Below are 23,622 nucleotides of genomic sequence, written 5' to 3' on the forward strand. Positions count from 1 at the left end.
GCCCCTACACATTAGAACCAGAGTGGCAGATGCTCTAACAAATGGAAGTGAAATTTTCACACACACACACACACACACACACAACCAACAACAACAAAAAAGTGAGGTTCGGGGCCAAAGGGGCCCAACACCAACCCAAAACCCAGGTACGTAAATGGGAGTCCCGAAAGCCAAAGGCCAGCGTGACTAAGACCTGGCATTTTGAGTTGGCTGGAGTGTGGAGCTCAATCTGATGGTGTGCTTTTCTTACCCACGGGGTTAGTTCATACCTGGGAACACTGGAAGGAGATTAATAAAATACAACTTTTTTCAGGAACAATAAAAATCATATGATGCCTGGGAAAAGGAAAGTAAAAAGGCTTGGCATCATAGGTAAGTCAAGGAAAGATCCTACTTAAAGAAAATAACAGATGATACTGATGATGGCAGGTACAGAGGGCATTTAGGAGAAGTTGAGCTTCCACTTAGTTTTCCTAAAATAAATCTTGGTGACTTCACAAAAAATAAGATCACTGATGTGTTTCCAGCATGTTCCAATACTTCTTTGGTCTCTGGTGCTTCTCAAAGCTCACCAGTAGCTTGTATCACGGGAAATACTTGTTGTCTGCCCTTGTGCCTGCTTCTTGGTTTAAAGGATTTCCTAAAGGTGTTGCTGGGATTTGTCTGAATGTTCTACTTGGACATAGTCAATGACTATGGCCATCCTGGGGGTCGCAGGGCATCAACTATTAACCGCTCCTTTCTGGCTGTTGGATTGCCATACCCCTGACTTCTCGTACATGTTCTCCAAACTCCCCTTTGTCCTCATTACACTCATTTCCAACCCCTGGGAGGCTTCAAATGTATGATTATCCTGGCTTTTCTGGGTCCTAATCCTTACAATGGCTCCCTGAGTTCAGATCTTTTGGGTTTTGGGTGGCATAACACATTCTCAGATGTTATATCCTTTATAAAGGTATCCCAAGAAATAAACGAAAGTGGAGCCTTCATTTTCTGGTATGCAAAGCATAAGAGAAATACTTCAATACTCCACCTTAAGATGAAAAACGCTGCTGGAAACTAGATCAGCCATATTTTAAACTGGGTAGTCTCTTTCTTCACCTGATACTCTGAGAACAGTATTTCTCAGAGCACAGATGTTACTAGAAAAGAAAAAAAGATTCTATGATCAAATAAATCTGGGAAATGCTGGATTAAATAAAATTGAAGAGCTTTCTTTCTTATATGACTTTTTCAGTCCTTTGATCTGCTAATTACACCAAGACGCTCCAAGACTGAATTATAATATGCAACACTTTCCCAAAATTCTTTGCCCACTGAATCTTTGTTTCGAGACTATCCTCATGGGACTAATGTTCCAAAAGTTACTTTGGGAAATGTTAGTCTAGACTTATAACCCTTGGATTCAGTTTCTCCTGAGGAAAAAAATCATAGTGAAGGAGAGGGACAGGGGAAAATGGAAAAAGAATCGAATTCTGCAAGCCTGGCAATACTTAAATTGAATTTCCTAAGGAAAAATGAGTTTCTCTGGAAAAGTAGCAATGGGACAGATTTTTTATGTCTTTATTTTCATGTTCTGATCTCTAATTAAATTGCAGAAGACAATGTCAACAAGACATTGGAAGAGGTAGGCCCTCTTCCAGAACACATTATTGTCAACCCTCAGGGCCACAGGAAAGTTGGGGCTGGAAGATTGATGGGAAGGGGACTGGGAATCCAGGAAGAGATATCTCCCCTTTACATCAGCTCAGTTAACATGGGTACATTATGGACATTTAGTTCAAATCATATTCAAATCATCTGTTATTTAGAATCCAATGTTGTCACATACTGATATAAGTCTGTCATTTTCTTCTGAGAAGTAAACCACTCCATACATATTAGTATATAGGCTTACACAATTAATTATGTGCAGAGTTTTTAATCAATTGGGAAAGACTTCCTAGCCCTTTAAGACTGTTACACTCCAAGACTTGGATTTATAACAATGCATGAATTAATAGGAGTTGCTGACTATGAATCTCAAATCTCCAGTATAGCAGGGATCATCCTTTCCACAGACCTAGGACAGCTGGTCCAAAATGACCTTCCTATCACTGGGATCAGCATATTCACAACAGGGCTCTCTGTTTAACTCTCCTTCTCTGACTGAACGAGTGCAGCAAAGGAGTCTTACAGGTTTGCTGATTCCAGTTTAAAACCAAAAATTATCATCCTGGCCAAGGGTAAGTCACTTCCTGGTGCACCTACTTCAGAGTAACTTTCTAAGTCATTGGCTTAGATAGTTATTAAATTATAACTATCTTTTATCCGTCATGTTCTGATTGACACGATCCAAGCAAGAATTAAATGAGACATCAGATGACCTGAATTTTTGTTCCAGGACTAGACAGCAAACTCCTTGAAGGCACAGTGGCTGGCATAGAATATATGCTCCAAGTATTAGTTGAATGAGCAAATAACCAGCAGCAGGACTCTGGTCAAGTTCACCCCCATCCTCTCAGGGCCTGGATGAGATTATCTGCTTCTGTGTCCATGAGTTGCTCAGAGTGGGCACTGAAATGAAGGATGTGAGAGTGAAAGGGCATCACCATCTTCCTAACAGTAGCACTGACAAAGGTGTGTCAGAGGTCCTGACGACACATCTTAGCCAGACACTCCTCAAAGAATGCTCACTCTTCTGGAAAGGGCACCACCCCTGAGCCATGATTTCTGCCCTGTGACAACCTCTCATGTCAGTGGACAAGCATAAGAGGACCAACCAAGCAGGCAAGCATTCTAATTTATGATTAAAGACCTCTGAGAAAGTAGCAAGAGATAAGCTTTTGTGAGAAATATCATTCGCAAGGCAGATAAATTTGATCTGCTACCCTGTTGGTAGGAGGACGTATTAGCATATGTGTCTCTGTGATGAAACAAGCCTGTCTGTGATCTCAACACATCCTCATGTGATCCAGTCCCCCAGTGGGGCTCCAAACCCTTCTTTCAGCTTCTATAGTTCCTGTTTCTCTTGGAGGAAGCCTTCCAGGAGCATGGATAAAACCTGACACTCACCCCTGATGGGAGAAGGTTAAGGAACAATGGGTAGGGACTAAGAATGAGAATGAAGAGATCTGGTCAGCAGGATGCCAGTCATACTGCAACATGTTAGGGGGGAGGGTATTTGTTATGAGGAATGAGAAGTGAAGAAATAAAACCAAATCCAACTAAAACCACAGTCATACAAGATAATGACATAAAAATAATATTTCTCTGCACTTTGCTGATCTCCAAATTGGGAGCAATTTTTAGCTAATAACATAAACTGGTATCTCTCTGTACTTGGCCTCAGATACTGAGGTGTCCTGTGTGTGAACACCTTCTGCAGCATTGAGGTCTCTGAGGACAAATGTTTCCCAGGACGAGGGTACGGCCAAGCTGGGGGTGAGGGTATGGGACTTCCTGGTTGGAGTGACCTCATTGCTTGCTCCGGGGAGCCTTTTTATGTCATATACTATACAAACGGCTCCCCTTGGAGTTGTACTCCTGACAAACCATCTTGGACACCTAAAATCTTAACCTCCTTTGGGATGTTAGTGATGTGAAGTGAAAATGGAACCAAACCATCTGAAGCATATTAAGCACCTCTCCCTCCAACAAACAATTCAAACCGTCTTCACATAGGTAATGTCAGTAAGTCCTCCCATCACATACTCAGAAATATATAACAAAGGCATTCACACTTATCCAGATGAGTGTATTCCATCACCTATGCCCTACTCCTCTTGAAATTTTCTGCCTGTTATACTAGGATCACAAAGAAAATGTAATGGTATGATCAAGGTGGAGATACTGCTACTGTTGACTATATCATCCTGCTAGTTTGCATTTAATTTAATAGTTTCCACTAAACTCATCTTCAAGAGTTTTAATACCAAATGCTATAAGTAGTTTTTGTATTTGGTGGGCTAATGTAAAATAGTTAAAATCACAGGAAATTATTGTTTTTGTCAATTCATCTTTTCACTTGCTTTACTTAGTCAAGGGAGAAGATAGTATCCAAACCAAATAAACCAGACCCCTTGACTTCACTGGCTAAAATGCAAGCAAAACTGATTTTTTTTCATATTGTTTTACCCCACTGTTAATTTGCATCACTCAGGAATTTTCTAGAAAAGCACTCAGCAAACTCAAAACTTCTCTGGTTGCCAAGCTCACGGAAACAAAGTGCTTTCTCTTAAAACTCTGAAAAAGACATTCCAAAGTAACCCACCATTAGATACTGAGCCAGCAATAGATGACATATCTATGAAAGAAGAAAGGAGGGGAGGAAAGAAAATGCATAACATAAACAAGAACAGACAAAACCTTAAAGAGGAAGGAGAAAGGAAAACATTTAGATTCCTTGAGTGATGGAAATAAATACCAAAGCTATTAGTTTCAGTTCAAAGAACGTATCACTTTATGCTGTTTATTATTTCTTGAGGATTATTTATTTTATCTTAAAATATCCAAGGGGTAAAAGGGGTCCTGGAGGTAAGCGGCAATGAAACTGACCTGGTCGGGAGAGGGCCTGTGATTGGAATGCTGCGACCTCCCAGGAGATCGGTGGTGGTGGTGATGGTGGTGGTGGTGGTAATGGTGGTGGTCCTCGTCATAGTTGTCCGCCATCAGCTTCATTCTGTTCTGGGTCTGTGCACACAAAAATCAGGGGAGATTCCATCAGGAGCTAGACGACCAGCCAAAGAGACTCATGGTATCATTATAGCACCTAGAGGGCTCCCTTTGTTCCTAATCCAGAAATTTTTATATTTAGTCAATGACACTTAAAGAAGAATGCACCATGCTTTGGTGAAAGAGGCTTTGTCATATCTGTGAGGCTAGTATGTTCTTGGACCTATATTTGTAGATGTAAATGTACTTCTCCCACATGATTTAAAAGGGACAAAGAATGGACAATTCCTAAGGTGCATATCAAACAATCACAGAGATCCAGAGAAAGCTTAGGATCACACACTGCCAACAATTATGTCCTACATTCTAGAGCAAGCAAGAGAAGGAAGCCCTAAATGAAAAGATGGGAAAGGACTGGATGGAGACAGAGCCACAGACAAATGATGGTTTTGAGAGACAAAGCAGAGAAATCCACTTGAATGCTACCAAATGCAAAAAATGTTAATGGAGATGGTTTGCTGCGATGATGACTTCTGGTAAATGGGCATGCTATGGACATTTTAACTGACAACTTTTGGGAGAAGACTGAGCAAAAGGAGCAGAGTCAATGGTGAAGAGCTGACTGCTCTAATTTACTTCCCACTGTTTGTCACAGGAGGCAACTAGGTGTCATAGTAAAAACCTTTGGGCCACAGAATTGTTTTATTGTATTGTTTTGCTATGCATGGCAATAACATAAAGGCAGTGAATTCGCTTAACAGAGTCACAGAATTTAGAAAATACCTAAAGACCATGGAAAAAGGAAGATAAAAATATCCATCCCAGAAAGCCTATAAATGTGGATTTAAAGATAAGACTGTCTGGATTTAAGTTTTATTGATTATGCTATTATAGTTGTCCCAATTTTCCCCCTTTGTCCTCCCCCACCCAGTATCCCTGACTCCCCCAGGCAAACCCCCTTCATTGTCCATGTCCATTGGGCATGTGTATAAGTTCTTGGGTTAACTATTTTCATATGCCTCAAGTTCCTCAACTCTAAAATGGGAGTAATAATGCCACCCTCCTAATGATGAACTTCAAGCATCAGTTCAGGACCTGGCATACAGTGGCTCACAAGAAAAGTCAAATGCTATTATAACTATTACTGCCATTGTTTACTTTAAGACACTTCTCCTTCTTGATGCCTATTTTCTGTGCCTGAGACAGTTCCCCCAGCCACCTTGCCTCACCTCTAACTTCAGGGTCTGGCCAACTCACAGCCTTTTCCTGACAGCACCCTTGAGACTAGGTGATGTGCACTTCTGGCTTACTACCACTCTGTAACCATGGATTTGTCTGTCCACCTTTCTTCCATCTGCCTCACCCCAGAATCTAGCACATGGTCTAGCAAATGTAGATGCACATGCGTGTTGCTACAATGAGAGAAGGGAAGAAGGGCCATGATTTTTGACAGGTGCTGCCCTTCTAGGGGCAAGATGAGATTTATTTCCAGCCAGAGAAGGTCACTGAGAGTTGAAAATATCTCATGAATCGGCATCACAAGCTCCCTGGTAGCTAGGGATGACAACGAGCCATCAGCACTTTAAGAGTGTTGGAAGTCAGAGGCTAGCAACACCTCCAAACCGGTTGGAATTTTATTATGTGATATAAATAATACACTGATAATAATTCTGGACCTTGCATACTTTATTCTCACAGTATTTTTCACACACAATCTAACTTATCCTTAAAACTTTCCTGGGAGGAATTATTACTATCCCCATTTTGCAATCAACGCATAGATTTCAGCCCCCAGAGCTTCGTTCTTGACATAGACAATGGGGGTTTTCTGGGAACTCCAATTCTTAATCACTAGACTTTTCTCTTTGCCATGTCACTAGCAAAAATGGCAAACAGCTGAACAGGTAGAAATAGCTTTCTCATACATGCCTTGATTCTGTTAAGTTTTCAAAACACCTCACATCTCTATTCTACCTGCCAAAGGATGTCTCATGATTTACTCATTTCATTTTTTGAAATGTGTACGATATTTGAACAGCCCCAGAGCAGATGTAAAAAAATGCATTATATGGATAAAATCAATAAAATTGGGGTGAAATAACAAATTAAAAACCCCAGGCAACCTTTGGCAGCTGATAGCATTTCTATTCTTCACTTGGACACTTAAAGTATCAGAAGACCCAATGGACAAGTTATGTCTTGTGAGAAACAGAAGGTCAGCGGGGCTGTTGCCAACCAAGTACTGAGATTTCCCTTACACAGCCTACCCTTGTGTAGGACATTCTGAAATTCAGTGTTCACATGTAAAATTCCAGTATTGTTAGGGGCCTGTACTTTTGAACTTGTGAACTAATAAATCTGGAATTGTGTCTTCTAATAGAATTCCAAGGGCCTAAAGGGAATTATAAGATCTGTTATGGTCAATAAGGAAGGGACTTGCCCAAGAATGAACGATGGAGCCTAAATGAACAAATAATAACTGCTATTGTAAATATCATAATGTCCTTATCCTTTGGGGAAGCTCCTGTGATTTTATGAGATTATTTTCTTACCAGTGACAAGCCTAAAGTTCCCTACCTTTGAACTGTATCCCATAAAAGAATGTACAAGCTAAACAAGATGCTATATGCAGTCCTAAATGTGTCTGCTGAAATGAGGTGTTGGAGAGTAGGCATGTCATGGGATAAAGACTGTAAATGAATGATGTCATCTTTCCAATTTGGTGCTGAAATATAAATAAACCACATTGTTCATGTGAATACCAGATCTGGGGGAAATGTACACAGAGCAATTGTGAGCGGAAGAGGCTTCTTTTGATTAGTCTCGGCTGGAAGAGAAGAGCATGAAACGGAGATGAAAAATGAGAGTTTGGCCTGATACTCTAGACTACTTTTATTTATCTTGCTTGTAACATATCCCCTAAACTGTGACCGATTTCTTACAGACTGGTTGCTAGTTTTTCCCCCTACAAGAAAGTTTGACCAATCCTGCTTGCTAATTCTCAGATTGAAAATATATCTCCTTTAATTTGTTTTTTTATCTACACCACCTATTCTCATCACTACCCAATTGTATTGGTTTCCTAACACACCAAAACTGGTCTGGACGGATAGGAAACCATGAATAAGACTCCCTAAAGGTTGATGGAGAAAAAAGCCTGCAGAAAATTTTAACAAGATTTGGAACAAGAATACCATTTGTTCAAGTCACTTCTGATACATTTACTGGGTGATTCCATGCATACTGGTTCATATTCCCATAGCCATCAGACAACACGAGGTGCCTACCACAAAGATTTAAACAGCAAATCTTTTGGGCAGTCATAGCAGAATTCCCAGGAATACTAATACAGGGTTGGAGAGGGATAGCTTTCCAATGCACTGCACTCAGGAACTCAGACTCATTTAGCAATTCACTGAAGCCCATTTTAATTTCTTTTTCAGTGTCTACCAAATGACCTGACACTTCACTTTCGGCTGTGTTATATTCATTTTATGATATCATGTTATGACTTCTGAGACAGATCTAATCAGATTTCATTCTCTACCTCCTTTTCCTTCCAGGTACCACCTTATTTCTCCAGGGCAATTGGACCCTAAAAGTTCTCCTGTTGTACTCTTGCCTCCCATTGAACACAACCTGTAGCCAGAATGATACTCCCTGAAGTGAGCAACTTAAAGGCAGTCACTCCCTGGCTTCAAGTTCCTCAGAGGCCCCACTGCCCTCAGGAAAATAGTCCCATTTACTCTGCAGCTTATAAGGTTCTTGGGAGGTTACTGCTCTTTACTTTCGAGCCTCACAGCTGCTTCCCCCTCTCTTTCACCCTGGGTATGTTGTCTCTGTTCCTGTCATGGCTTCATCCTCTACCTTTACCTGAGTTATACCCATTAGTTCATCTGGTTTTAGCTTCAACACTCTCACTCCCAGAAATGCCTTCCCTAAGCCCACCTCAGAAGAGAGTGAGTTCTCTTCCACTGCCTTCCCCAGAATCCCAAACCCTCCTTCAACCCCCTATCCCATCACAGCACTTCCCTCGGTGAATGGTAAATAACTATGTGCTTTCTTGGCTTTCTTCACCACTAGAGTAAAAATATCTTGAGGGAAATGCTATTGTCTTAATCACCCGTATACCCACCACCTAGCACAGAATCTGGTGTATAAGTAGTAATTAATGTCTGTTGAAAAAAATATATATATATGAATAAATGAAGGAATGAATGGAAGGAGTATAGGCTACTGGAACAAATGAAAGGAAAAATACACAATCAGCCTCTAGGATGGGCCAGTTGAGTGTGTAACTTTCCAAAAGATAGTTTAACTGTTCCTGTTGTATGTTTGTTTGTGATTACTGTTATTCTTGGAAGTGGAGAGAGCAAGATAAATGTATAACTTCGGGCTGTTGGAAAAGTAAAATTGGTCTTCTCCGAGAAATACTCTACTCTTTAGTAAAATGGATCCAGGAATATACTCCATCATGTCCCTTGTTACTTGTTTCATTAATGATAAAGGGAATTGCTTATTATGGGGTTCATTTTGTTACTATCCCCTAACCTTTGGAAGAGCATGGGACTTAGAATACTTTTGTTAGCACCAAAAGCCAACCAAAGACAACCGAAACTTGCTCCATTAACTAAAATCCCTGATGAACACCATCTGCGAAAAGGTGCCATTTATTCCATCTCTCTTGACACTTCTGAAGAGCTTATCCAAGGAGCTCTTGAAACAAAATTAAAATCCTTGATTGACCAGTAATAGACTCAACAGCTTAATGGCAATATGTAGCTATAAAGTGTAATATTAAAACTGCCTTTAAAATATTTTAGCAAGGTGGCAATAACAAACTATGCTTTGATCAGTCATCTGGATCAAGTTAACAATAAAATTTTCATGAATATGGTTTAAATAAGAAAAAATACCATAAGATTTGTTGCTATGGGATATGAAGATAATAGCATACAATAGCAATTATGTTTTACCCTATCAGGTTTTCTTTTCTCCCTCTCCCTTTCCAGGAAAATCCAAAATAGTCCAGAACTATTCTACCAATCTTATTTTTGCTAAATCATAGCAAGATCAACAGTTCTTATTTCTGAGTAAAAGACAGAGAAACCAGGTGACAAGTGGACAGCGAGGAAAGGAAGGATTTCCTGAATATCCATTCACCAGGCCCACCTGGCAATGAATCACAATGGACATTCATGTGGGTCTGGGTTCCAATGCTTGGGTCACTCTTGGGGGATGAAAGTGAAGCAGAAGGATAAGGAAGCAGCATATTAGGAGAATGTGCTGCATTGGGGAACTTTATGGGAATAAGTAAGAATCGATGATGGAAAGGCTTTTACTGTGGATACTGCACAGAAATTCATTCAGCATGCACTAAACTTCTGCAACCACAAAGACAAGTACCACTTGTGTCAGGCTAAGTGCTTGACTAGTATGCTTTCACTAAATCCCTGCTTTTGATGTAGCCATTTTCATGAGGAAGGAAGCCCATGACTGCTCAGCTAGTAAGTTAAAGAACAGGACTTCACCCAGGTTTCCGACTCCACAGCCCTACAATGGTGACAAAGTGAAGATGAATAAGATATGAATAATTAGAGAACTGATGATAACACAATATGGGAAGGAAAACAAGAATCAAGGGATTGGCTTACATGAATGTCCAGAGGCAGGAGAAATCTCTTCTAGTTCCATGGGTCAGGTGCCCCTTGAGCTAAGATTTGAAAAGTTGGCATGGATACAGGTATAATGAAAAGTGGGCTGGGGAGATTCCATGGTAAACACCCTCTAATCACCTTGAGAGGAAACATAGGTCAATATGGAAAAATGAAACCCAAGACATGGGTGTGTGTGTGTGCACATACTGCTTTCTTCATTCCTTTATTGGATATGGAAAGAGCTGAAAACATACTTGAGATAATTCTCAACAGAACTTATCAATGTGGGTCATTTTGGAAGGAATTTAAGAGAGCCATAACCATATACATATAAGCTCACACTTGTCATACTATGACATTTCTGGGAAAATGCGCCAATCTCTTGACATGCATGTTTTTACAAGTATCTACACAATTCACTGCTATTGCATCAGTCCTGCCTCAAAAATTTGTCTGATCTCTCCCAACTCATTCAGCTCATCAGTCCTCCAGCTAAGCAGAACATTGATGAAACTCTCCCTCCCAACTTTGGTGAAGACTCCTCCCTCAGTCCTTATTTATAGACAGAAAATTAGTAGGTCACTATAGAGGGCATGGCTGCTATTTTTGTACCTACTCTTTAAGGACCCTTATTTTATTTTAATTATTATAGAGAATGTTAGTGCCTTTCCACATCCTCTTGTTCTACCCTGGAGGTCACCCGCAGCTTGAATGGAGAATATTAGATGTGCTGCTGTCTTCCCACCTCATGCCCCTGCATCTCTCTACTTGAGGCCTTCCTCTGGGCACAGGAGCAGGTTTGGCCAGGGAACAAGGCAGACCAGAAGTGACGGGGAGCTCAGGCTCTCCAAACAACTCTCGATCTATGAGGGAGGTGAGTAATTCATAAATAACCAGCACCCTGACACCTTAGTGGGACAACACTACAACATGTTCCAGAATGTCTCAATAAGTCCTCAGCAGGGTGCAAGCCTTGTTGACTATAACAGAACATTTCCCATCATGCACCTTTATTCATGTTTTGCCTTCATTGTCTCATTTTATTTTTTTCACCATGCTTCTTGGGATCACCTCCCAATTAAACCCCCTGCTCAAAATTGTTGTCTCCGAGTCTGTTTTGTGGGAATACCAGTTCAAACCTTTGTTGAATGATGAACAAGCCAGTGCCTAACTGTTGCAGAGGACACATTCCTGTGGTACAGGCCTTCTCCTGCTTTGCTCTTGAGATTTCTCAACACCTAGATCTTTCACCTCCTGTAGGGAACTAACACAGTCCTGGCACTAATTCTTTTTTTCTACCAAATACTCACTTTGAGACTCAGAATGGATCACCTTTCTATGAGCCTCTGTTCCTGGAACAGAGGTAAATGAGAGAGGTAGGGTAGAGTATCTTCAGCATGAACCACATTCCAGTATCTATCTATTCCATGGATAGATACTGGTGTACTGTTCTTATTTCTTATTTTATATTTTGTGCAGCTCTTTTTTTCTGATAAAAACATGGTGGGAGTCTATTCTGGTAAACCACTTTCTGCTGCCACTTTAGGAACCCAGTGAATTCCACAAAAGGTTAAGTACAATGACTGCCCAGAAGCATCATCACTTCTGTTATGCTACCTGCCAATGCAAACCATGGAGGGAGATTTATTTGTACAGAGAGTTCTGTGTACTCTGCTGATAAGGTGGAGATTAGGATCCCTAAGAGTGGCAGAAAGACTACTGGCCCTGTGAGAGGGAGCCATCATCGATAGTATCCAACACTCACCTAGCCCTTGCTACTACCACACATAACACTTTATCCTGTCATCTCATGGGGACAGTCACACTGACCCTGTGATGCAGGCTACAGGAGGCTGTATGCAGAATCTTTAATAGCTGCTAGGAAGGGGAAGAAACTCCTAAGAACTAAGAGTGACTCAAATATATATGACTTGAATATCAGCTCTGGCGGAGGCTGTCATTATTCTCACTCTAGTGATGAGGAAACCAAGGCTTAGAAAGACAAAGAAGCACACCAAACATCACACAACTAGCAGATTTGGAACTATCATTTCAAAGCTTCCTACATAACCACTGTACCCTGCTGCTCAGATCCATAAAAACTTACCCTTCATTAAAAAAAAAACAACAGCAATTAAACTCGATCTGGAAATGGGCTCTGACTCTCTGGACAATGACCCCAATCAGAGCTGAGAAGGGAAGCAACTCACTTTGATTTTAAAGTTCTAAGTGAAAAGGAGGGAACTCAGACACATCATAAAATCTTGATCAAGCCCGAAGGGAGTCTATGTTGGTGACCTATCCTGATATAAACTCAAAAGTCATTATCCACCATCTACACTAATACTCCAACCAGTAAAACCTTTCTGAACCTAGGCTCACACATGAGCAAATGCAGACAACCAAGGACCCCCTAACATCCTGAGCCTCTCCTTTGGAGATGGGTGGGGGACACATGGGGGAAGGGGAAGGCTCTAGAAGTTTCCACCACAAAGTTACTTAGTTAAGCACAGGTCTGTTTAATTAAGTAGTGGGCAGCACATGCTATACTTAGCTTTTAAACACTTGTAAAGCCCTCTTCATTCATTTATCTTACTTGTCACTGACAAGCTCTTCAAGGACTGTAACAGTATGCAGAGCATGAAGAGCCTGGGTAAACAACACATATTTTATGTGGAGTCTAAACTGTTTCAACTCAGAGAGTCAATAGAGGGTCTCTGAAAAAAAAATCCCAGACCCTCCTAATAACTAAGGATGCATTCTGTGCATAGTTTATTATGGGTCTCTTCAGAAAATGAGCTTCAAAATCAAATCCCATTTTTTTAACTAAGAGGAAAAAAAGAAAAGAAGGAAAAAGGGGAGGTTGGGAAGAAAGGAAGGAAGGGAGAGAGGGAGGAAAAGAAGAAAAAAAGAGAGAGGAGGTAAGAAAGAAAAAGATACAGATATTTGCAGGCATTGGAATTCAGACTCTAAAGCTGTGCTAATAAAGGAGGTAAAGTTCTCCATTCATTCAATTCATATATTCAACAAATATTTATTACCATTGGCCTAAGCAGAAATGGCATCACCAAATCACCTCCTCAACTAAGGAATTTAAAACAAAACACCCCAGAACATGGCCTAACAAAACTGGCCAATATGCTGAAAACTGACAGTGCAGGTGACTAGTTTAACGGGAACACCCAGTGGGGCCCCAAGGAGTAGAGAGTCTTACACAGTAAGGGCTAAAAAAAAGCAGTGTCACGTACCTGAAGATACACAAAATGACTCACAAGAGTAAATGGCCTTTTAATAGTTATGAGTTGACTTTGAAATGCATTTGAATAAATTAGAATGGGCACATCAGAGAACTCATAGAAATTAAGTAATAGGGCATGGGAGACATGGTGAAGGTCGTTCTCAAAATGACTGAAGCCTGAGACATTCTCATCAGAATGCATAAACTAAGCAACTGAGAGTGGACTGCATAGCAAACAGCAGAGACTAGAAATTCAGAGCAGCCAGGAGAGAATGTGTCCCCAAGAATTGTCAGAATAGAGAAGGACGTTCTCCTTCAGGAGCTTTGAGCTCAGCATAGAAACAGAGCAAATGAAATCTGGGCCTGCTCCCAGTTCTGAAGCTGAGTGGAAGGGGATAAACCCAAATCTTCCTCTGCATCTCACCTCTTTCAAAACAAAACAAAACAAATGACAACAAAACGGGAGAGAGAGGAGGATGTGAGCAACACAAAACATGTGGTGGAGCCGCTGGCCCTGCTGAATGAGGAGCAGCAGCAGAGCTCCCAGCAAGAACCCTAGGGAGTGGGGTGGTGAGACAGCGAGGAGAGGTTTGGCAGGGTGGAAGGGGCCTGGAAGCTGGGGGAGTGAGAGGCAGTCAGAAGGAGAGACAGCTAGGGGCCTTGGACAGAGAACAAACCTCCTCTCCCAGCTGCTTTCACACTTGGGTGAAACAACTGGAGAAAATGTAAACACGCTCATTAGTACTTTTCCAATCAGTTGGAAAACAAATGGAAAGGAAGAAATGGCAATGGAGTGTCCCAAATACCAAATCTATGAAACATTCCCTCCTACAATTATCTTTTCTTTGGTTTGCTTGCTGGGATGTGCTCCCTCTGTTTGGATTTCCGTGCTCTCACTAGCTTTTGTGGGATAATCTGGATTTACCCACCTAGGACCAATTTTGTTCTACATGGAAGGAGAGTCTGAGTCACACATTCTCTCTGGATAGAAGGTCTCCATGGACATTCCCAGAGACACACAAACAAGACAGATGTATCATTCATTCACAGATCTCCTCACTCGCTCCTTCAAGGTGATACTCTCCCAGCACCCCAATATGAAACTCATTTATAACCACCACCCCTTCCCCTGGGACAATTTACCCCCAAAGACAAGGCAAAGTGGAACTTCTGGGCTTGGGGATTGGACAGAAATTCAATTTTCAAAAAGGATGAAATTGTATTCTAATTTCCTAGAAATGCCCAATGTGCTGAATTATACTGCTTTTCCCCCACAACACATCAGATTAAATTCATCAAGGGACACATACTTAAAGTCAATTTCTCTTAGTCACTTGTTTAAGGTAGAATCCAAAAAGCCTTATTTTCTATGACCCTGAACTTGAAATAGTGTTAAGTACAAAATATCCAAATGTATTTAAACTTGAATCTACTCAGGAACAGATAAAAAAAAGTATATAACTAATGTTTCTTCACAGCACTAGGAGATGTTGAAGTGATTTTCTCAAAGACTCCAGAGAATTTCAGGATCTATCTCAAATCTCTCTCCTACAAATCAGGATTTGCCAGAATAATCTGGCTTCATGCAATGTTATTTCTAGGCCACAAGCTTAGTCACAAACTCAGGAAGAAGCCCCAGAATACTTGACTGCCGGTCAGTCCAGGCCCTTCCTCTGCCCCTGGCTGTCTCCCTATTTGATTTGTATATGCAGACAAGTCCACCAGGCCCATGACCAGTAATGCCACAGGCCCACTGCATGTCTTTAGTTTTACATTCCAAAGTACTATGGTATTAATTTCCATTCTTGCAGTCTGAACAGCCTCAAACACCTAATCATTTGGTCTCAATGCCTACAGATAGGTTATGGAATTTTCCATGTTCTTTGAGATATGAGCCTTAGTTCTCTAGCAGAACTACTGATTTAGCTTTATGATTTCTTCCTTTTTATGATATCTATAAGTTTTTCATTATATAAAACATACATACTAGCTATGAGAAATTAAATAGTACAAAAGACTTTATAAAAAGAAAAATAATACTCTGTTTCTCCCTACCCCAATATCCACTGCTACTGTTAAGGTTTTTAGCCAGTCTTTCCAGAAAATGTTTATAGATAATGCAAGCACAGACACATGCATATATCCTTTAAAAATAAAGTGTCTAATATGTCTTGGCCATCCTTCCATGTCAAGATCATGTTCAGCTACCGAATTTTTAATGGATAAATACTATTCCATTCTATCCATATATTCTCTTTAGTTATCAATCTTCTATTGATGTACTAAGATAGTGGGCAGAAATCTTTGTATATTTTGTTCCAAGATGCATCCCAAGCATGTTAAACATTGTCTGGTGCATAACAAATGTCTGTTGAATGAGTGAATGAATAATGGCCATTTAAGTCATGTCCAGTTATTCATTACTCCAACAATGCTTCAAAGAATACTTTTCCAAAGAAATAGCTTTGCCTGTCCTCATGTACTTGTTTTCAACAAAGATGGGTGCTTAAACATATAATAGCTATTTCTATAATGTGCTAAATAAAGAAATTTGAAAAAGATTCCTGGAATAGAGCATACATATTTTAAACTTTGAAGGATATCACCAAATTTCTCTTCAAAAATGTTGGCCAACTTCCAGTCTGCATCTTTTTGCTTATATTGTACCAACACATAATCTATTCAAATTCTTTAATCTTCAAAAATACGGTACATGGATACTCATGGATCATAAGAATTAACAATCAAAATTTCCATACTACCCAAAGCAATTTATACATTCAACTCAATCCCTATTAAAGTACCAATGACATATTTCACAGAGGTCAAACAAACATTTCAGAAATTTATATGGAACCATAAATGACCCTGAATAGCCACAACAATTTTGAGAAAGAAGAACAAAGTAGGAGGGATCACAATATCTAATACCAAACAGTATTACAAAGCCACTGTAAGCAAAACAGCCTGGTACTGGCCTAAGAACAGACACATAGACTAATGGAACAGATTAGAGAGCCTGGAAATGAACCCAAGTCTTCATGGTCAATTAATATCTGACAAAGGGGAAGAAGCATAACATTGAGCAAAAATAGCCTCTTCCACATATGGTGTTGGGAGATCTGGATAGCTACATGCGGAAAAAAAAAAAGAAAAGAAAAGAAACTCTATCACCAACTTACACCATACACTAAAATAAATTCAAAGTGGATTAAGGACTTAAATATATGTAGTGACACCATAAAAGTCCTAGAGGAAAACTTTGGCAAGAAAATCTCAGATATTCCACACAGCAACATCTTCACAGATATGTCCCCTAAAGCAAGGGACATAAAGGAAAGAATAAGCAAATAGGATCTCATCAAAACAAAAAGCTCTGCACAGCTAAAGAAAACAGCATTAAAATGAAAAGAGGACCAACCATATGGGAAAACATATTTTCCAATGATATCTCAGACAAGGGTTTGATCTGCAAAATATATAAAGAATTTACATGACTCCACTCCAAGAAGACAAACAACCCAATTAAGAAATGGGCAAAAAAAAAAAAAAAAAAATGGGCAAAAGACTTCAATAGACACTTCTCCAAGGAGGACATACAGAGGGTCCAGAGACACATGAAAAGATGCTCATCATCACTAGCCATCAGAGAGATGCAAACTAAAACCACAATGAGGTAACCACTTCACCCTGGTCAGAATGGCCATCATAAACAAATCAACAAACAACAACTGTTGGAGAAGATGTAGAGTAGAGGGAACCCTAGTGCACTGTTGGTGGGAATGAAGACTGGTACAGCCACTGTGGAAAATTATATGGAATTTCCTCAGAAAACTAAAAACGGAACTGCCTTTTAACCTGGCAATTCCACTGCTGGGATTATACCAAAAGAATTCTGCAACACCAATCCAAAAGAATCTATGCGCCCCAATGTTCATAGCAACACAATTTACAATAGTTAAGTGCTGGAAGCAACCAAAGTGCCCATCAGTAAGTGAATGGATCAAAAAACTATACTACATTTACATGATGGAATACTATGCAAGAATAAAGGAGCTCCTATCCTTTGTGACAGCATGGATGGAACTGGAGAGCATTATGCTAAGTGCAATAAGCCAGACAGTGAAAGATGAATACCATATGATTTCACCTTTGACTGGAACATAATCAACAAAAGAAAAAAGAAAAAAATATAACCAGAGACATTGAAATTAAGAACAAATTGACAGTAACCAGAAGGGAGGTGGGAGGAGATAATGCGGGGAAATGAGGGGAAAGGTTTTCAGAAACATCTATAAAGGACACATGGACAAAACCAAACAAAGGGGTAGGATCAAAGATGGAAAGTGTGGATGGCTTGGGTGGGGGGAGTTGTGGGGAGGAAATGGACAACTGTACTTGAACAACAATAAAAAATTTAAAAATCTGGTACATAGAAAATTGCATACCATTCACACTTCCCTAATTATAATTGAAGCTGAGCATCTTTTCATTCATTTATTGGTCAGTTCTATTCCACTATACATGATCCTCTCTTTATGTCCTTTTGTCTAGTCTTAGAGGGAAAGGTTTGGGGAACTTTTTACTTGCTGCTTATGAAAAGAATTGTATATAAAGAAAGTTAGTGGTAGCTGCTTTCAGGAGAAGAGGAACCTAAGTAAAAGTGGGCAGAAAGCAACTAAAAGCAGGCTAAGTGGGAAAGGGAAATGTGCATAGACAGGGAAGATTTGAGGATGCCATGATCCAAGGAACATGTTAACGTCTGAAATGTTTATCCGAGCAGGAGAGAGAAAGGGGGAAGCCTGAGCTAGTTGGTGTGCTGGGGGACAGAGGCAGCCCCTTCCTTCTGTGCTGCAGCCCTAGCAGGTGGTGGTTATAGGTGAACCATTTTCATTAACAGGACCCCTAGTGTTAGCAGTTAAAATGAGGTTTTACTTCTCTGCAAAATATTTTCTTTATTTTTCAAAGTCTGGGTCATCCATGGAAGAATACTAGACATGTAAATAACACTCATCATGCATGTGTTGGTAGAAAGAATCTAGTACAAGCTTCTTACCCAAGCAGGAATTCCCCTACAGCTGCCATGGAGGATGCATTATCAATAGGGATGGGGAAATCAATTGCTTATGAGACAAAGTATTAAATGGCTTAAATGGGATGTCCTCCTTGCCTGACATATGTGGAGCTTTTGGCTGCAGTTTCAGTCTTCTTGCCCTAATTCTGCCTCTTTGGAGGGTGCTGAGGGTTTTAGACATTTAATTGCAGTTATGCCCATTGCCTCTAGCTTATCTAGCCTAAGTATTCTGTGTCCTCTTGATTGGTCAGTCCCTTCTCTGTACCCCCAACATACAATGTGTCAGGGATTCTCTTAGGGAATTTCCTGCACAAGGTCTGAATGCAATTCTTTACCTCCACTAAACACTATTTTAAAATAATTAATATACTCCTACATTGCATTGATTTCTTAACATCTGCTGTGTCATGATAACTCATGTTTAGATTTTCAATGAATTAAATGCATATCCTCGTGGGCAGTTCCTCTGCTATTCACACACACACACACACACACACACCAGGGTTTCAATTTTAAGTATAAGCTTCATTTTTTCCTTATTGCTTTAGACTTCTCCTATCTAAATTTGGGTTCACAGTTCCATCTTACTGAGATACTTCTCAATTCTAAGTATGTCTTGCATTGTATTAGATAGCCTTCTCAGCTAAGAAGCATCACATTTTCAAAAAGTATGCCTTCAAAGGCTGTATATACAGTTGACCTTTGAATAACATGAATTTGAAATGCATGGCTTCATTTATAGGTTGATTTTTTTTCAATAAATATACAGGCATTCCTGTGTATCCCCAGGTTTTGTATGCATGGATTCAACCAACTGAGAATGAAAAACAGTATTTTCCATTCTCAGTTGGGAATCCCATGATGCTGAGGATTGACTCTGTATATTGCTTTACACCATTTTTTACAAGGGACTTCAGCATCAGGCCTTGGCATTTGTGGGGGACCCTGGAACCAATTCCCTGTGGATACCGAGGGACAACTGTAGTTAAGTTTTTTTGGGGGGCCCAAAAGTTATACCCCAATTTTTGACTGTCTTGGGGTCAGCACCCCTAACCTCTGCATTGTTCAAAGGTTCACTGTAATTAAGTCTGTGTACAGTTTGGAAGGACAGAGCACAGCCTGGCAGCCTGCCTGTGGAGGTGACAGGATTCCCTAATCAACCCGCTTAGGATGGAGCTGTTCAATCAACTATAAATCCATCCAGCTGAACCACCATTCAGTCCTTATTTCTCTATCTGGTAAAATAAATAAATAAGTGAATAAAAATATATGTATATGAGTTTGTTGTATAAAATGCTTAGTTTAAATCTCAGTACCCTATGTACATGCCATTTCCTTGATTTGCCTTACATTAACCTTAGCAAAAAAAACAAAGTGTGTTTAGCACTAGTTAATTTTAGTGAACAAATAAAGAATCTTGGTAATTGTTGGTTTTATTGCAACTTCATAAATGCATTTGTCTTTTAGACACTCAGAGGTGAAGTTCCAGAGGCAGGTAAAATTCAGAAAAGCTTAGAAAATGGAAAGTTCATTTCCCTATTCTTTAGGCACTTCCATCCCGTTGGCAGAATTGCAAATTGGAATAAATGTTCTCGAGGGCAATTTTACACATGTATGAAAATTCAAACTATGCATGCCCTGGGGTCCAACAATCTCCTCCTGAAAAGAAAGCTGGACAGGTATGCAGGAATGAAAAATATAAAGGGATGTTCACTGGGATGCCCATCACAGTAGCAATTAATGAGAAGTAAATAAAGTGTCCATACATCTGGATTTTGTTTAATCAATTACTAAATATCCACTATTCATATAACAGAATCCTTAGAAGCCATTCAAGAGCAATGGATATTTGTATTTATTAGAAGGAGGAAGTGTCATACATGTAGTTGAATAGTTGAATTCCTAGAAGTAGCAGATGGTAATAAACCATATTCATATAAAATACAAAAAATGCTGAGATATAGATTATTTTTCAAATTAGAAGGAAAATGGTGTTGAAATCATTTTAGTTCAGGGAAGAGACTCCTGAGACTGACATTGGAGCAGATAGACTCCTGCTGTCTTTTATTTTGAACTTCAGCGGCCTAGGATTAAATGAAGCCCTTCTTTACTGGCCACAGCTCTCCCCTTTCAGCTTGATCCTTTAAAATTCTGATTACTCTGAAAAATCAGCATCAACAATATCCCGTTAGACCAGCAAGGGAACACCGAAACTTCTTCCTCTAGGAGAGGCAGTTAACAAACCTGGCCCCTTTCAAATGCTGAAGAATGAAACAATACTTCACAACTGCAAGGAGAGCCATGGCTGCGGCTTTGCACTACAGCTGGATGGAAGAGGAATTTCCCAACTCCCTGTCAGACTATGAACCAATACACTAGTGTCAAGCTCAAGTCCTCCCCCAGGAGTCCCAGGCCCTCAGCTGGATCAAGTCACTGTCCATCTGAGTTTTGCATCATGGGCCAAAGATTGGGAGTATCTCTTTGCTGGGTCTTTTCAAGTTGAGAGAGTTAATAATACAGCTTCAAGTTCAGGAAATATCTTGTAATAATACAGCATTTGCAGTAATGTATAGGCTAAAGTCATGCAAAAAATATTCGTCTCATTCCCATACACTGAACTTGGTAATTATATAGGAGTTTGGACATTAAGGACCCAGACATAAAGGAGTGGGTTAAAAAGCGTAATTATGGCTCAGAAACTGCATGTGCCTGGGGACATTTCAGACCTACTCTACAAAATAAGAAAATAGCACCCCAAATCAAATGGTAGCCTCTCTCTCTCTCTCTGAGAAATAACCCATTAAAGGAATAATGGACCATAATGATTATTTAGGAATAGACATAAGTTGGGAACTGGTAATAAAATGAGGCCTTTAGTTCTAGAATTGTAACATTGATGGTACAAGGACTTCTCAGGTCCTGGAGCTTTATAGGATAGTATTTAAAATTTGGGCTACAGAGGAAAGACTTCAAATTTCCATGTCCCATAGACTATAATTGAAGGAAGCTGTTGTTTTATTATTGGTATGGCAGGGGCAAGGTGGGCATTAATGAAAGGCCCAAATCACTACTGACCAACCACTCTCAGGTATGTAGAAAACAAGAATGTGCCCTGGGAGGTGCCCACAATTCATCCAACCCAAGGAAAGCTCTCATGGGCAGAAATGACCTAGCAATCTAATCTCAGAAGCCATTTTATCATTAACAAAAAATGCCGGTTCCAACTTGCTTTGTGTTGACAGTGTTCACATCATATTCTTCCATAATACACAGTGGCTGCCTATTGTCTTATGCACTAGAGAGAAACAGTTCTGTTGCCAAACAAAGACAACCTCTCCCTTTCCTTTTGAACAATCTACCTCCTTCCAGCTTCCTCCATAGAAACTCTCCCCAAATGTGGTCTGTATGAATCCTATGTACGCTAGGACTCATCTCTATGCCAGCCAGAAATGACTCCTCCCTACAAAACCAGGTCCTACAGACTCCATCACAGCTGGGGTCAGAATGTGCCCCAGTAAGATAATTTCCATAACTGAAAGTGTCCTGGAGAGCAAAGAAAACTAGAAGTGGGATCAGAGGGCCTGGGACAAATGGTCAAAGTCACTTAATAGCTGTTCAACTATCAGACCAAAGTTACTCAGCCACTCTGGTTCTGTGCAAAGGGCATCAGCAGGCTGGGGGATATCAAGGGAGGTACTCTAGGTACCTGAGCCCAGTCTGTGGCTTCTAGTCCTTTTTATAGCCCTGGAAGGTCTGGACCAAGACTTGGATCCTCTGTGCTCAATAGACTCTGTTGACCAACTGTCTCTCTTACCTGATATCATTGTATGCTCTACGCTGACAGGCTTATCTCTACCTCCACCCTTGCTCCTGTTACATGATCCTTTACCAGCCCTCAGTTACACCTCTTCTGATCACAATTGCAGCCCAAAGCCATCTCAAATCTTGCTATTTATATTTAAGTTTATAGTTCCTGAATTTGCAAGCTGTCTATACAGAGAGAGCAGGCATTTTGTGACACAAGAGTTTTTACTTTTAAGGGTTGCTTGCCTCCTTCTTTATACCAATGCCTTTATACCTTCAAAATTGTAGTCTGTCAGTCAGATCCATCAACTTTCCGGTGTCTCTTCCCTGGGATTCTGACTATGTAGGTGGAAAGGCTGGCCTTGGGGTTGGTATTTAATGAAGGTAGGAAGAAGCTCACCAGGCCATGTCAAAACAGAGCCAGCTTTAGCTTTAGTTAATATAACCATTAAAAAATTAAGACACCTGTAAATTGTTTTTGCCTTGAGATAACGAGAAACATTACACAGAACTGAAAGTTAAAATAATAATCTCTAACACTTTTATAATTCTTTCCTTTTATTTCCCCCTCTAATTTATGACCTTTCTTCTTTATCTATGAATTGGCGGGGCATAGCTTTAAGCCTTTTGGAGTTCCAAGATGAGAATCAAGCTTAGAAAAGGTCCAGTGTGCCACCCCTGAAGGCCAATCAGGAAAGGATTCCCTCTTCCTCTTTTTGAGTTTTCTCACATCTTCCTTACCACTGGGAACATTTTGGGCCCATAAAGATCTTCGTATTTTGGGGAATGAAAACCAGCCTGAGCATATACTAACTCTGTCCCTGAATAACTGTGGTTTTTGTTTGGTTTGGCCCAGAAGTTCTTTCATTGGTTGAGATTTCAGCAGTGTAATATCTGAGAAACACCCTAACATCGTGGCAAATTATCAGGAGAATATTAATTTAACTGGAGAAGGGGGTCTTTGCTTTCTTGGAACTTTCCTTTGCATTCTCTGAGATTTCAGATTGAAAAAAAACAACAACAAATAAATGAATCAACAAACATACATTAGGAGTCACACCAAAGACTTTACTCAGACAGTTCAAGGTAGAGAGAATAATCTACAAATCAATCAACAGACTGAGCAGAGAGGGGAGATAACTGTGCTGTTTCCTTGATCCGTATCTGGATTCCCAGAGTTCACGGAACATTCCAAA

At 40.1% G+C, this 23,622-nt stretch overlaps 1 protein-coding gene across 1 annotated transcript in view; it reads right to left on the bottom strand.

Moving 5' to 3' along the window:
- ERC2 (ELKS/RAB6-interacting/CAST family member 2) overlaps positions 1-23,622 on the bottom strand; it is a 669,672-nt gene that overhangs the window by 184,208 nt on the left and 461,842 nt on the right. The window contains exon 12 of the mRNA XM_037041287.1: positions 4,537-4,671. Within this exon, the coding sequence (XP_036897182.1) occupies positions 4,537-4,671 (135 nt within the window). The remainder of the gene's footprint in view (positions 1-4,536; positions 4,672-23,622) is intronic.

This window comes from Sturnira hondurensis, unplaced genomic scaffold (genome assembly GCF_014824575.4).
Source record: "Sturnira hondurensis isolate 20B ecotype Veracruz unplaced genomic scaffold, ASM1482457v3 Scaffold0002840, whole genome shotgun sequence".
NCBI classification, from domain to species: domain Eukaryota; kingdom Metazoa; phylum Chordata; class Mammalia; order Chiroptera; family Phyllostomidae; genus Sturnira; species Sturnira hondurensis.